General features: G+C 43.1%; 1 protein-coding gene across 1 annotated transcript in view; it reads right to left on the bottom strand.

Annotated features, from left to right (window-relative positions):
* TFAP2D (transcription factor AP-2 delta) overlaps positions 1-3,401 on the bottom strand; it is a gene marked incomplete at both ends in the record, with an annotated part of 48,431 nt that extends 45,030 nt beyond the window's left edge. Inside the window, 2 exons of the mRNA XM_082306306.1 lie at positions 1,951-2,448; positions 3,363-3,401. Coding sequence (XP_082162432.1) covers positions 1,951-2,448; positions 3,363-3,401 — 537 coding nt within the window. The remainder of the gene's footprint in view (positions 1-1,950; positions 2,449-3,362) is intronic.
* Positions 3,402-14,473: the final 11,072 nt, after the last annotated feature.

The raw sequence follows: 14,473 nt of genomic DNA, 5'->3' as shown, positions 1-14,473 counted from the left end.
TTTGTTCTGCATCGTTTAAATCATAACGACAAATATTAATATTTTCAACTTCTCACCACTCAGTCTTTTCGATACCTCAATACACTCCCTCTTCTGTCCGGGAAAAGAGGGAGGAGGAAAAATAAAGAAAAGATTAGGTACAAAGACGTAAGTCTTTTACTTTTGAATAAAGTGTGATCGAAAAACTATTATTTTCCAAAAGAAAGCTGCTTATTTTTTTCTTCTTTAAATAAACAAAAAAAAAAAAAAAGAATGTGCCTCTAGCAGCTTAACCAATCTCTTCTTCTTTTTTTTTTTTTTTTTTTTTTTTTTTTTAAAGGGAAACATGTTGTTTGGTCGGATGACATTGCATAAATGACCAGTTGAATGGCACTAAGTCGAAAATTGGATAAACTATGGTGCTTTTTTGCCCGGGACTTAGGCATTGTCTGCTGTCTTGCAAACGTTCCTAATCCCCTCTTTTGAAAAATACAAGGCTTTGTGCCTGCCAAAGAAAAAAAATTTGTACAGATACAAAAAAATCAGCAGCAGACGTGGTTATAAAAAGGAGTAAATAGGTTTTAGTTGGGCTGAACAGTGAATGGCAGATTTTTTTTTTTTTTTTTGAGGGGGGTAACATAAGGAGATCCTTGTGAAAAATGTAAACAAAAAATGGCCAGAGAGGATAAAATTATATAGCGAATTTTAATGGAGAAAGCTAGGTTTAAATAGTTAGGGTTTCCTCCCCATAGATTTAAAAGATAACATTCTTTGTTGTTGGGTTCTTGGATTATTTTCCTCCTTAAAAAAAAGGAAAAAAAGGGAAAAAAATTTCTTTTCTCCGATATAAATAGAGGTTTTGGGTAGGGTTTTTTGTTTATTTTGTTTTTAAGGGAAGAAAATAGACCTTCTTAGTTTTACAAACTTCGGGGTTTTTTTCCGAGCCTTTGACCGCTACGTCTTTTTGGAAAGACCAACATAGCCAGCTTTGTATGACTGGGAGCCAGATTTGGGGGAAAAGTAAGTACAATAAATACGGTCCTGTTTGTCTCTCCCCGCGGCTCGGGAAGCCTTTAGTTCCTCAGCTCGTCGGGAGAAGGAAGGTTTGCTTTTGGTTTGGGGGACTTGTCGAAATGGGTGTTAGATAGAGGAGGGCGTTGTTTGCAATTTTGGAAACAAATTTCCTTTAAGCAACCAGCTCAATTTACCGGAGGTGATTTTTTTAGTGCGGGGGAAAGGATTCCTGAGCGGATAAAGCTGAGGTTTTGATACATAGAAATAGATTTTTTTGATGGGTCCAGATGCCGGTTAGGGGGGAATTGATGAAGGATTAGCCACATAGATGAATTCAGCTTTATCTGCTTGTATCTCTCTCCCTATTAACATCTAGATCGGACATTGAGAGGGATTTTTATCACACTGAATATTTCTGACGAACGTTTGCTCTCGTTTATTTCTTCCCTGCCTCATGCCTCGGAGTTGAACGGCAGGTTTGCCTTTGTATGGATGTCGGAAAGCAGATTTTTTTCCTGCCCTGCCTGTTTTCTCTTTTCCTACTCCATCCCTTCCTTAACACATTTCCCTGCTCTGTCGGTGCAAGTTGTTTAAACGGTTCCGTTCGCCGAAAGAAAGGAAAAGTTTAGGAAAAGCAAGAAGGTGGGGTTGGGTTGGGTTGGTTTCCGTGTGACTTTGCTAAGGGCTGGTACAGGCACACAGGGACCCACACAGGCACACACGCACCCCGACATCTCCCGATGATGCTTTTTTTTCCACATTTTTGCGCTTTTTTCCACATTTTTTCTTGCTACTGTTCTGGAGAGGACGGGCTCTGGGGGACCGGATTTTGGGATGAATCTTCCCTCCTTTGTATGAGCTATTCTGAGCAGAGGAAAATGGGGAGGGTGAGGGGGGGGACCAGGGCGGGGGAGGGGAGAAGAAGGTGCCTCGAAAAGGAGATTGCATGCTATTTACCTGCAAATCGTCTGCTCCCGAGGCTGCAAGCCCGAGGCTTGGTCCTGGCAGGAGTCTTTGATCTGGATGCATCCCATATTGGGATCCATGGCTCATAAGAGACAGGTCGTGGCGGCGGTAAGCATCTAAGCACCCCAGCTCTCTCCTCTGCTCGTCCAAGCAAGAGGACTTGAGCGCCCGCGCATTGTGCAGGTTGATAAAATCAGTGGGTTCCCCATGGTGGATCTGCTGGTAGTATTGCTGGGAGTGATGGAGAGAGTTCAAGGAGTAAGCGTCGGGGTTGACTGCCGGGTGGCTGTGTTGGAACTCGTAGTGGAAGGACTGGTGGTGCAGTGGGGTGTACTGGTGGTTTGTGGAGAAGTACGGGGAGGCGAACTCGGTGCCCGTGGTAGAGTAAGTGAGAGGAGATGAGGAGGAATAGGCGACGGTCGAGTTGGCCACAGACTCCAGGCATCCAAGCTGCATCAAACGGTAACTGTTTGATCCGTCATGACGTATCTGAAAGGAAGAAGTGAAAAGAAGACCCCAAAACTGGAGGTTTGTCATTGAAAACCCCGGGTGCGGTTCTTCCAAGCACGCTGTCCTGCATAGCTTCTCCCCCTGCAGAAGCGTCTAAGCCTGCGAGCGGCAACCCCGGCAACAAAAGATCCTTTCCTACCTTGGGCTGGTGCCATAAAGGTCTGTTCAAAAAATCATAAACAGCCCAGCCTGCCCTTAATACTGTCAAGCAAAAGGAATCCACGCACTGAAATAAAAACTATCTATCTTTCTATCTGTCCATCCATCCATCTACCCATCCACCTCCTGATCACAGCTGTAATATCTGGGGCTGACACAAAAAAAAGTCATCAAACAGAGGAAACTATCGAGAATACACACAAGTCCCGTCTCTATGTTACAGCGTTACACATTGAGAAAGCTTTGCCTCCTGCTTGCCTTCCTTTCTTCCTTCCTTCCCTTCTTTTTTTTTTTTTTGAACCCCTATTTTTCTTTCTTTTTAAAATAACGAATCAGATCCAAAATTCCCCCCCCCTCCTCCTTTTCCCGCGTTTCGAAAGAAAAGGGGAGTCCTGCTTTTTAGTGAGAACTCCCCATTCCTGGCGAGCTGGTGGTGATTTCTCTCCACTTCATTATATTATTAGGGGTATTATTCTGATTTTCGTTCTGGCAACGGTTTTAACGTGGTAATGAGTTGCCCTTTCTGGCGACAGATGTCATAACGAATTTTCTCTCTATACTTCTTTAAGTTATCTCTGAAGCCGGATTATAATTAAATGTAACGGTCCAATATGGATTTAAAAAAATGGAAACAACCACACAGGCACATACACACACACATATGCACACACACGCACACACACATCCACACACGCGCGCGCACACACACACACACACTCACACACACAAAATACCTCTGCATCGTGGACGAGACCTGGAAAGGTAGTTGACATTTTTTGGTTCTCCGAAAAAAAAAAGAGAAAAAAAATCTCTGGATAAAATTCCCCTCTCCAAATTAAAAAAAAAAAAAAAAGAAAAAGAAAAAATTTGAAAAATCCAAAGTTCATGTATTTCCCCAATTTTTTTTAGAAAAAATCTCTACAGACAGAGAGAATTTGCAATGTATCTGCATAGATCAGATCTCTCGCTTTTCCATGCACCTCCTTAAAAACCTGTAGGAACAAAATTTTCCCTCTGCACAAAAGCTGCTCCCTGGATCAGATTTTGTACTTGCTGGGTATTTCTTTGGCTGATGTCGTAGGTCCCTTGGTAATATAGAAGTTTTGAAAATTAAGCATCAGCACTGAGAACTGGGAGGACAATAGATAGAGGAGCTTCATCCCAGGAGACAAGGAATAAATATTGTATCTTCGCCTAATAAGGAACTGTAGGTTCTTTCAACATTTTTATACATTTTTTCCTCCACTCTTTAGAATGCTTTTTCTTACCCAGGCTAATATGGGAGCTAATCTGATCGAAGGGGGTATTTTGTGTACATTTTATTGGGAAGACATAAAGCTAATATATATTAATATATATTATTAAACCATCCTTTTCAATAGGTAAGTGCTCCTTCCTGTTGATTATACTGCTTTTAAATACTGACCAGAATCTAAGATTGCACATTTGTATGTGTGTCTGTTTAACTGTATTTTTTTTCCTAAATGAAAACTATGTGGTTTGTTTTGGTTTGTTTTTTTTTTTTTTTTTTTTTTACTCTTGCATTTACATCGAATTTAAGTCCACCCCACACTCCAACCTGCTTTTAAAGCTTCCTAATATGCTATCTTACAGGCTTCTTTAAATAGCATTTTCAAACATAAAGCTAGGGTGAGACCACAAAGTATCACTGCAGTGACATATTATATGGAATTATACATAAAATACATATAGATCTACGGAATTACATCTGTCTACATAGGAGAAAGAAAACTAAGGAAGGGAACGTATGAGCTAAAGACCACTGATAGCTGTTTTCCCGTCGACATTTCTCAGTGCCGATAGATTTTAGTGATGGAAATGCACGGAGGCTGCGTAGCCCTGGGTTGCAAAGCTGAAGGGGGTACGTTATTTATTTATTTAGTGACACCGGTCCGAGGAGTTGCCACTCGGGGAATAAGTCCTCTCTGCCTGCGGACCCCCCCTTCCTCTGCCTCTGCCCCCAGGTAGCGGCTCTGCAGCCCCCGGAGTGACTGCGGGCTCCGCACCGGGAGCGCCCGGGGGGGCCGCCCGCTGCCGGGCGAGCTCCGGGCTGGGGCTGGGGCGGGGAGGGGGAGTCACACGCCCTCCGAGAAGATACCAGCCCAAATGGCATTTCCCGGCGGGGTGGCTCTGCTGATGGCTAGCTTCCACAAATGATAAGCCTGGAGATAGGAGAGGGTGTAACTTGCTTTTAATTGCTATTTAATTTGGGTTGCTTTTAAGCGTTTAAGCTGCGAAGGTGTCTTAATAATAAGCCGCAGGCAAATAGGCATGTGGCTCTCTCCCTCTCTCTTTCCTCTTTTTTTTTTAAGGTCCAGGTTTTGGGAGGGTTTATTGGTATCTGTTCATGCAGGCTAACAGGAGCTGTCATTCAGCCCCCTTTTCTTTCTGCAAATGGACAAAGGCACACGACTGGAATTGAAATGCGTTGTCTGGAAAGGGAAAGTGCGATGATCCCGGCGGGCAGAGGGGTCAGCAGCACACACCTCGTACCTCGCCGGCGCGCTGCTGGGGAGCGCGGCTCGGCTCGGCGGAGCTCTGCTCCCCCCCGAGCCCCCCGCCCCGCCTTTCCTCATGGGGAAGGGGAAGTGGGAGGGAAAGGAAGGAAGGAAGGAAGGAAGGAAGGAAGGAAGGAAGGAAGGAAGGAAGGAAGGAAGGAAGGAAGGAAGGAAGGAAGGAAGGAGGAAAAGGAAGAAGGAAGAAGGAAGAAGGAAGAAGGAAAAGAAGGAAGGAAGGAAGGAAAAGAAGGAAGGAAGGAAGGAAGGAAGGAAAGGAAGGAAGGAAGGAAGGAAGGAAGGAAGGAAGGAAGGAAGGAAGGAAGGAAGGAAGGAAGGAAGGAGGAAAAGGAAGAAGGAAGAAGGAAGAAGGAAAAGAAGGAAGGAAGGAAGGAAAAGAAGGAAGGAAGGAAGGAAAGGAAGGAAGGAAGGAAGGAAGGAAGGAAGGAAGGAAGGAAGGAAGGAAGGAAAAGGAGGGAGGAAGGAAGGAGGAAAAGGAGGAAGGAAGGAAGAAGGAAAAGGAGGAAGGAAGGAAGGAAGGAAGGAAGGAAGGAAGGAAGGAAGGAAAGAAGGAAGGAAGGAAGGAAGGAAAAGGAGGGAGGAAGGAAGGGAGGAAAGAATTGCTTCTTTCTCTTCATTTGGATTTCCTACAGTTCTAATGTTGTTAATGAAATTAAAATATTTCTCCCCATATTTAAGAAAATTCTAGGAACTCTTCCAAGTTCAGATTTTGTTTGGACCCCTCAAGATTTTGGTAGTTGAGAGAATACAAGAATATGTAGAAATGGGCAAACTTCGCTCTTTCCAACGCCCTGTTGGAGCCTGGCGAGCGCAGTGTGAGCAGCTACACCAGCCTTGAGCAGGACGGCTTAGACCTAACAAAACCCCCAAAAGTTAAGACACCTTGAGCACACACTCCTGACGGAGGGAGAAGTGTCCTTTCCTTTCGAGGAGGAAGGCAACCCCCCTCCCACACATCCAGGTCACCGCACCCCTCAGCTCGGCGGATTTCCCCCAGCCGATTACTTGCAGTGTTATTTTAGTCCTGTCTGGGTCTTTTTTTTTTTTTTTTCCGAGGGGGGATATTTTACTTCGACCTCTCCAAGGCAAGCCCAGCTCAGTGAATAAACGGAGCACACACAGCGAGGGGACAGGACTGGGGCGACCCGGGCAGGGGGCGCGGAGCGCAGCCCAGTCCCTGCCGTGATTTACGGGGCTCCAGGGCGGCAGCACTCCCCACCAACGCACCTCCACGGGACACTTTGGCCGTCTACGCAGTATTATTATTATTTTTTTTTTTTTCATAAAACTACGGGTATGGGAGAGGTGGGGAAAGGATTTGGGCGCAGATTCCCTTCTTTTGAATCCTGTGGGTGCCGTGGTGCGGTTATCAGCCCGCACCTGAGCGCTGCCTCGGGGAGGGGGCTGCCCAGCCCCTGTGAGTGCGGGGCGGGGGGACACGCACGGTGCAAGGGCTGATGCTTTCCCAACTCGTTTCCCGAGCTGCCAGGAGATCACCCCGCTGCAAGAGATCCGCCTTGCCAGAGATCCCCCCCCGGGTCGACCCCTTCCCCCTCCATCCCCCCTCCCCACGCACCCGCAGCCCAGACAGACCCACAGCCACACCACCAGCCAGCTCGGAGCCCAACTTCGCTTCGAACAACAACAAAGCCACCAAAATGGTTTTGTTTGGAGGAAAGTTTATAAGAAACCCGGCTTGCCAGATGCACGTTACTGGTCAGTTCCATCTGTTAGCTTCGCTTACAGACCCTAAAAAGATCATATAGACCGTTTGCGCTTTTAACTCTCCCCAATCCAATTAATAACGCGAGTCAAACTGCAAAGCACTTATTAATTGCTCCCAAAGAAAATCTTTCAGGAAAGTTAATTGGGAGCTTTCTGGTTTTCCAACCAGTGCCATGAACTAGTGGTCAGAACAGACAGACTTTGCGTTGAGCTTCACTGTGGCTGGGCAGGTTGTTTATCCCCTGCTTAAAGTTTGCTTCTGCTCCTAAGCTACAGAATGGGTTTTTTGGGTCTCTCTCTCTTTTTTTTTTTTTTTTTTTTTTTTTGAAGGAGCCTGAAGAAAAAGCTGGCTGGGCTGCTGAAAGGGATGGGGATGTGGGGGAAAAAAACCCAAGAAAATAAAAGCTCCTTCTCTGGAATCATCTCCGTTTCCCTGGTAGTTCACTGAAGTGTGCAAAGCAGCTGGTGCTGCTGCAGGGACAGAGTCTGGGCTTGACGTCTGGCTGCTGGATGAGAGCGGCTCCCTGGACTCACAGAGTGCTCTCACCTCGTGTTTGACTTACAAACATTTCCCAGCATTTAGGAGCCTGAAATGACAAATTTTCCTTTCATTTTTCCTTCCTGCCTTAGCTCTTGCATTTTGCTGGTCGCTCAATAATTGTTTATTTTATTTCCTAATTAAGAGCCTTCTCTTCCGCTGAGAGTCACCAAAAGTTTGTCCTTGCTGGACCTAAACTTCTGACGAATTTTCCTGGAGTTTCTTGTGTCTGAGTGAGACCAGAGAGCAGTTCAAGCCACCACAATCAGCTGGGGTCAGCAGTGCCAGGACATTCTTGGAGCAGAGTCCATCCTCTGTGATGCTCTTTTCTGCGAAGGACCCAAAGAGAAGTTCCCCTTCAGCAGCCAGCAAAGGCTTTTTTCTTAATGCTCCTTTCCATCTTCTTTGTCCTCTGCCTTTCCTGTAGTTTAGGGGCTGTGAACTTTGGGGACACTCGGCTGACCTAAAACAAAAGCAGTCCTGGGGTAGCTTTTGTGCATCTCTGGGTCCTGCCCATTGTTTGCAGATCTATTGTTGTCCGTCCTTTGTCTCCTCTCCTCCCGTCCCCCCCTCCCAGCAAATCTTTTTCTCCTTCTCCTGCTCCTCTGGTCCATTGAACTCCTCCTCCTTGTCTGGCAGAAGGGGTGAACCTGAACATGAACCCCTCTGTGCTGAGCATCACCACCCCATCTCCCTCCCCTGAACTTCTCATGCAGGGAAAACCCTGGGAGGGGCTCAGATCTCTGTGGGTTGGAAGGAGGGAGCTGGTAGCACCCCCCTACATGCGCACACAGACTACCCACCTTCATTTTCAGGCAAACCTGTCTGTGTGCTTAACTTTCTACCCATCCCAACAGAGAGAGACAACCCCTATCTGGTAAATAAATAAACCCTATACACTCTCAGGGGGGAAAAAAAAGAGACCATAGTGAGAAAATTTGTTTTTTTTTTCCCTCTTGTTTCCCTTTAAGAATCATTATTTTGAGAGTACAAGTTACATATATTGCTTTTTCTCTTCCAAGGAGATAAAAAAGGAGAGAAGAAGATTTGCCACTGGAGTTCACAGACTGTAGCTGTGGGCAATGAGTGTAGGGAGTTTTGGAGGGGGTTTCTTCAAGATGAAAGACCAGAGATGTCCTGCAAAAAACTGCCCATTCCCCTTCCCTCTGAACACAGCTAACTTCTCTGATGCCCACCACCATGTTTCCTCCTCTTTGCAAATTTGTATTCTGCCTCACCACAACAGCCGAAAGGCAACATAATGGGACAGAGAAAATGCATTTGCAAGCAATTAAAATGCTGTGAATATATTAGTCAAAAATTAAAGGGGATAACTGGTGTATCCAGTCATTTCTTTGATGGCAGCAAGACTTCCAGCTTGCTAAAGCTTTCTTGAAGACTCAAGGGCAGCTATATTTCAACCTAGGTGCCTGGCATCACTCAGAGTCAATGCAAAAGGGAGAGGTGAGATGATTTCAAAGTTGTCAATTTTGATCAATATTGCCTTGCAAAAAGCCAGACCAATACTCACTTGGAGTGAATGCCATTCATACCAGTCTGTGCAAGGATCAGGAGGGCAGAGTTTGTGGCCACTGCATTGCAACGTGACCTTCCAGACATTTGGTAAGGGTGATTCATAGACTGCCTGTCAATGAGAGACCCTCTTCCCCTCTTTTTTCTGGTTCACTTCCCCCTGTCCTCATCTTCCTTAGTGTCTCTCTTCCCTGCTGGCTGCTGCCTACTGCTGGCCAAACGGGGCTGTCAGCCCCACAGTCCCTGTCCCTGCCCTGTTATTTCTTGTGATAAGTGTCTTGGTGATATGACTTCCCTGTTTTCTCCTTCAAGCACCTTGTCCCACAACCACAGCTTTACTTCTTACATGGAGCTGCTCCTCATGTTTTTCCTCTCCACTCAGGTGGTCTTGCAGCCATCTCATTTTAACGTCTCCTGACTGTTCCCCCACAGCTCCCTGAGCTGCTGAGTGCCCCATCCCATCTGTCTTTGCTCTCCAGCCAAACCCCAAGAAAGCAGTTTCTCTTGGCTTAGGCTTGTAAAGGCGTGGAGATGCTACTGGGGAAGCTGCCTTGGGCCCCTTCTTACGTGGCTCCTAGGGCTGTACTTGCTCCACGGAGGCCTCTCCACCTGGTCCTCCTTGACAATAGCCTCTGGTGTACCTTGGTCTTTCACACTCTCCTGCTTTAAGGCATTTATTTCATCGCCACTGTTGTGTTTTCAAGCTGTCTACCTGCCTTTTCTCTCTCCTTTAGGCTCAAGAAAGACAGGTTGCCTCCACTCTTCTCCTTTTGGGATTTCCCCCCTTCCAATACTCACACAACACTGCAGTTTTGCCAGTGCCTTTTACTGCCATGTTTCTAATTTCTTTCAGCATCTCTACCACATCCCTTAGGGGGGTAACATGACGACTGTCTGTGGCAGCTGTCCTCTCTCCGGTTCTGCAAACACTGAGACAATGAAAAATCTCCCTCCCTCCTTCCAGCTTTCTCTTAAAAGCAAAAGCTACTTCTTCAGTCAATTGCTCCTGCCATCTCTTAGAGGCCATTTTTATTTTCCATTGACCTCTTCTGTACTTGAAGAATGCCCTAGTACTTTATTTATCTTGCTCTCCTGTGCAGTTCTTTACTTCCTCAATGTGTCTCCTTTCACATATTTTACACTTGCTTCCCTTCATTAGGTAATCCTCCCCGACCTCTTTCTTTTCTCTTTACCTGATCTATATCTCACTCATGTAGGTCACCTTTTTTAACCATAAATCCTTTTCTGATTCTGTGGCTATATCTGAAGGTATTTACTGCTGTGGGCAACAGAATCACGATAATTTTGGCGAACCCTTTAAGAACCTCTTTCTTTTTCCTGTCTATCTAATGATTTGTCAAATTTCTCATATTCTGCGTGTTTTGCTGTTCTGAAAGGGAATGTTTGGTTGTAATCACAGACCTGACTAGACTCTAATGACTCTTCTATGTCAGAGCCTTGCCTTCCTTCACATCAGTAGCTCATCAGTCACTTCCTCTTTCCTTGTAAGCGATTGATGCTTTTAAATTTTGGGAAAGGAAGCAGTCACAGATATTTCAGCAATGTTTTGTGCTCTCAAGTTTATATCAAAGAAGGAGCCGGAAATTCGCCCTTAAAGAATCTGTCTCTATGATAACTTTTTTTTTTTTTTTTTAATTGTGATCCTGTATTTTCTTGCTCTGACCATACTTTCTAACTGCTTCATCTAGGATTCCTCTGGCAATATTGCTGCTGTAAGTTATTTCTACTATTAATGCCGCACGGAGAAACTGTTAAAAGGAAATGCAGACATAACCATCTCTGTTCATGAAATGGGATGAGGTTGGCAATTTAGTGGCAGAGCAGAATGAAACCTGGTTCTGGAAAACCACATGAGAGCGAAAAGCCTGAAAAAGTGACTTGAAAATTAACAGGAGTCCTGGTTCGAATTCTTGCTCCACTTCTTGTGATATGAACACTTGAACCTCGTTCTTCTAGACCTAATAATTTGTGGAAAAGCTTGTGGGTTTCAACAGGGACATTCCTCAGGACCAGAATGGAACTGTGGAAAATTTTAGAGTTAGGAGAAATATTCTCTGACATTTCCACTTGTCTGTAAACTTTGAAGTCCATACTTTCCTTAAAATACTCTGATTTCAACAAAATTTGTAAGACACACTCACTGCCTTTTTTTAAACTAGCTACCAAAGAAAAGTTATGAAGCCTACTTCTATAGAAAGCTGTATGGGATATTCCTGCTCATTGATGTAGCATAGTATCCATACTGAACCAAAACAACGGGAAAAATCCATATGTGACAGGGATTTTGGATCAGGCCATCAAAGTTCAGTGGGAACTGTCATCACAACCTTATATTTTGCTGCTCAGGGGAAAACACTGGTGATGAAACTGAAAATCTTACAGTTACCTAGTGCATCTAATTAAAAGTGGTTGTTTTCTTCTTTTTTTTTTTTTTTTTTCTCTTGCCAGTCTTAGCCCACAGGGCAATTTTAAACTAAACTCTCCACATGTAACCAGCTAAACTAGGACTTTAGAAATTCTCCTGATCATGAAGTGGCTAAGATAACATTATTCACATTATTTTCTGGATGCCTTTCAATATATGAGGCAAAATCTTATCATTAAACTTTTCTCTAGTACTGGAGAATGAAAACATCTGTAGACTGTGATGTATTAAAGATGTACCTTATATTAGAATCATCCATAATTAATGCAGACATTCCAATAAATAATACAGTGTCAGGTTCTTTGGATTATTGAGTGAACTCCACTGTGCTCATATACTTATGCACTGGCAGTAATAGTGAGCAAGTTTCCTCACCTAATTAAACACTGAGCTCTACTATATGTTTAAATAGCATTAACGTTGTGTCACAAACTTAAAAGAGTAAATTCAAAGGTAAGGTTGACATCTTTGTCCTTAGCTCATAAGTCATGGATTGATGGCTTCTTCCTTTTTTTCCCCACCTGCGTGTCTGCAAGGATATACATTTTCATGGATTTTTTTACCCCTTACACTTAATTTGTAACCTTAACACTTTAAAATTAGGTGTAATAGTATTAATATTTTAAAGAGATTCTTTCCTCAAGAGCCTGGAATTGCTCTGAATAGCTCAAATAAATCTGTATTTAGGTTAAGTAATATATAATTTTCACTGAACACATATATTTGTTAACATATTTTAAAATGGGACTTATATTGACCCAAGAATCCTGGGTAGGTGCGAAGAAACCACTATATATTTTTTATTGGTTCAGTATTCAGGCAATTGCTATTAAAATGCATAAGATGTATCCCCAAAACTGAAGCCAGCTACTTCAGAGACATGAGATTCCACCGAGGGAATAGGTATTTATGATTTAAAAACATATTTTAATTTCCCAATTGATCATAATAGCTCATGCATAAAACCAAGAGATTTTGGGATTTCTATTACTTTAAAATTGAGCATTAAAATTCATTTGGCAGAAGGAGATTTTTTTTTTATTTATTATTTCTTTATTTCCAGAAATAAGATCTTGTCTGCAGGACCTGATTCTGGAATGATATCTCTGATAGAGGAGACATCACTCACAACCTGACAATAACTACTAGAGGACTGATAATGAATGTGCTGATAGAGCTCACTGTGAGCTCCATTCTGCATCCTTGACTCACGTCAGTAATCCCTGTATAAGCCAGTTGTCTCTTTGACCTCTTTGGGCCTTAGCACGCTAGTGAAGGTGGAGGGGTCAAGCGGTAAAAGACTAGTACTCTCTTGCATGAGGGACCTGATCCAAAGATCATCTGAAGTCACTGGAATTCTTTCCCTGGAATTCAAAGAGCTGTGGAAAATGTCCTAAACATGTATTTGGGTTTGTATTGTGCCTAAAATATAAGAAGAGCAAAAAGGAAAATAAGAATCTAATAATGTTTGCCTAGAAAATGTCTTTAAAAAATAATTTAAAATGTTAGTTCCATAGTCTGAAAGCTGAAAAACATTTGTTATATTTTTGAGAACCATGAGAAAAAATCGTTTTCCTTCCTTCCTTCCTTCCTTCCTTCCTTCCTTCCTTCCTTCCTTCCTTCCTTCCTTCCTTCCTTCCTTCCTTCCTTCCTTCCTTCCTTCCTTCCTTCCTTCCTTCCTTCCTTCCTTCCTTCCTTCCCTCCTTCCCTCCTGTATATTAATACCATTATATAGATGTACATATACATACTAGTGCTGTGGACAGCCTAATTATTCAGTTTCTAAACTGTGACTTAAAGTGTGATTTTCAGCAGTAATTTCCCTCAATTCATATCATCTGGCTGTGCTGAAATGATTATTTGCAGACCAGTGAATGAAACATGGATGATCAACAATTTTTGATTGTACAATAAAATGACTGCAATTGAAGCACAATGTTTTCAGTAGTTTAAAGACAATGGGCTATAGCTTACTGACCCCATTCAGCAAAGTGCTTAGCTGAAACAAATGCTTAACTTTATTTCTGAGTGAATGTTTAACTTTATTTCTGACTGTAGAGCTAAAAAAAACCCGCAAGGAAGTGCATTTAGCACCAGTAAGCAACATTAATTGAGGGTGAAAAGAGAAATGAGTATTCAGGTTAGCAAAGACCAGGATATAATTTTGGTTTATATGTTTTAGGGGCAAGGGACATGGGCCATGTATTAAATGATGGTCAAATGAATATATTTGCCATAAAAAGACTCCACATTGCTATTTCTAACAATGCTTGTGTATATTTTTCCATTTCCTTGATGAAACAAATCTGTGACAACAATAAATAAAGACCCTGTCTCTTGCTCTCTATAAACATGTCACATATATACACATCACACAGACGCATAATGCACATTTATGTATATATGATAGAGAAAGAGAGAGATTTTGCAAAGATTTGCACAGCTATTTTATATCTTTATTTTAGACAAATCAACACAGCCTATGCTATTGTAATTGATTCACCTCCCATTTGCATCAGCTGAACCTCTGGTCTACTATTTTGAAATATAGAAACACACTCCTTATGCACTTGCAATTCCTCATCACATCAATGGGAAGTGCTGATAGCAATCTCATCTGCCTGCATATATGCAAGTGCATAGTGTAGACTTTGCACCCACACTCATATCCTTCCCAATTACTTTTTTGGTTATTGTGCATCAAAAGTGCCTAGGAAGAGGATATATTTCCCTCAGCTGGAAATATGAACATTCATTTTGCATGTAACCTTAACCCTGACCCTAAATTTGCAGCCCTTAAAGATTAGCTTAAACAGAAGATCAATTTTGTTTATAGTGATGAGCATTGATTTTTCTCCCTGCAGTGCATGACACTGGCCTGGCTATTAAGAGAGGAGAAAATATTATTCCCTATGGCTAGGAAGTTCTATAACATAAAAAGAAGCTACATATCATAGAATCATAGAATCATAGAATGGTCCGGGTTGGAAGGGACCTTTAAAGGTCATCTAGTTCAACCCCAGCCTGCAATTGGCAGGGACATCTTCAACCGGATCAGGTTGCTGA

Source organism: Platalea leucorodia (genome assembly GCF_965183815.1).
Source record: "Platalea leucorodia genome assembly, chromosome: 3".
In the NCBI taxonomy this organism is placed as follows: domain Eukaryota; kingdom Metazoa; phylum Chordata; class Aves; order Pelecaniformes; family Threskiornithidae; genus Platalea; species Platalea leucorodia.
The sequence above is the reverse complement of the archived record's forward strand: the minus strand, read 5'-3'. Positions and strand labels throughout refer to the sequence as shown.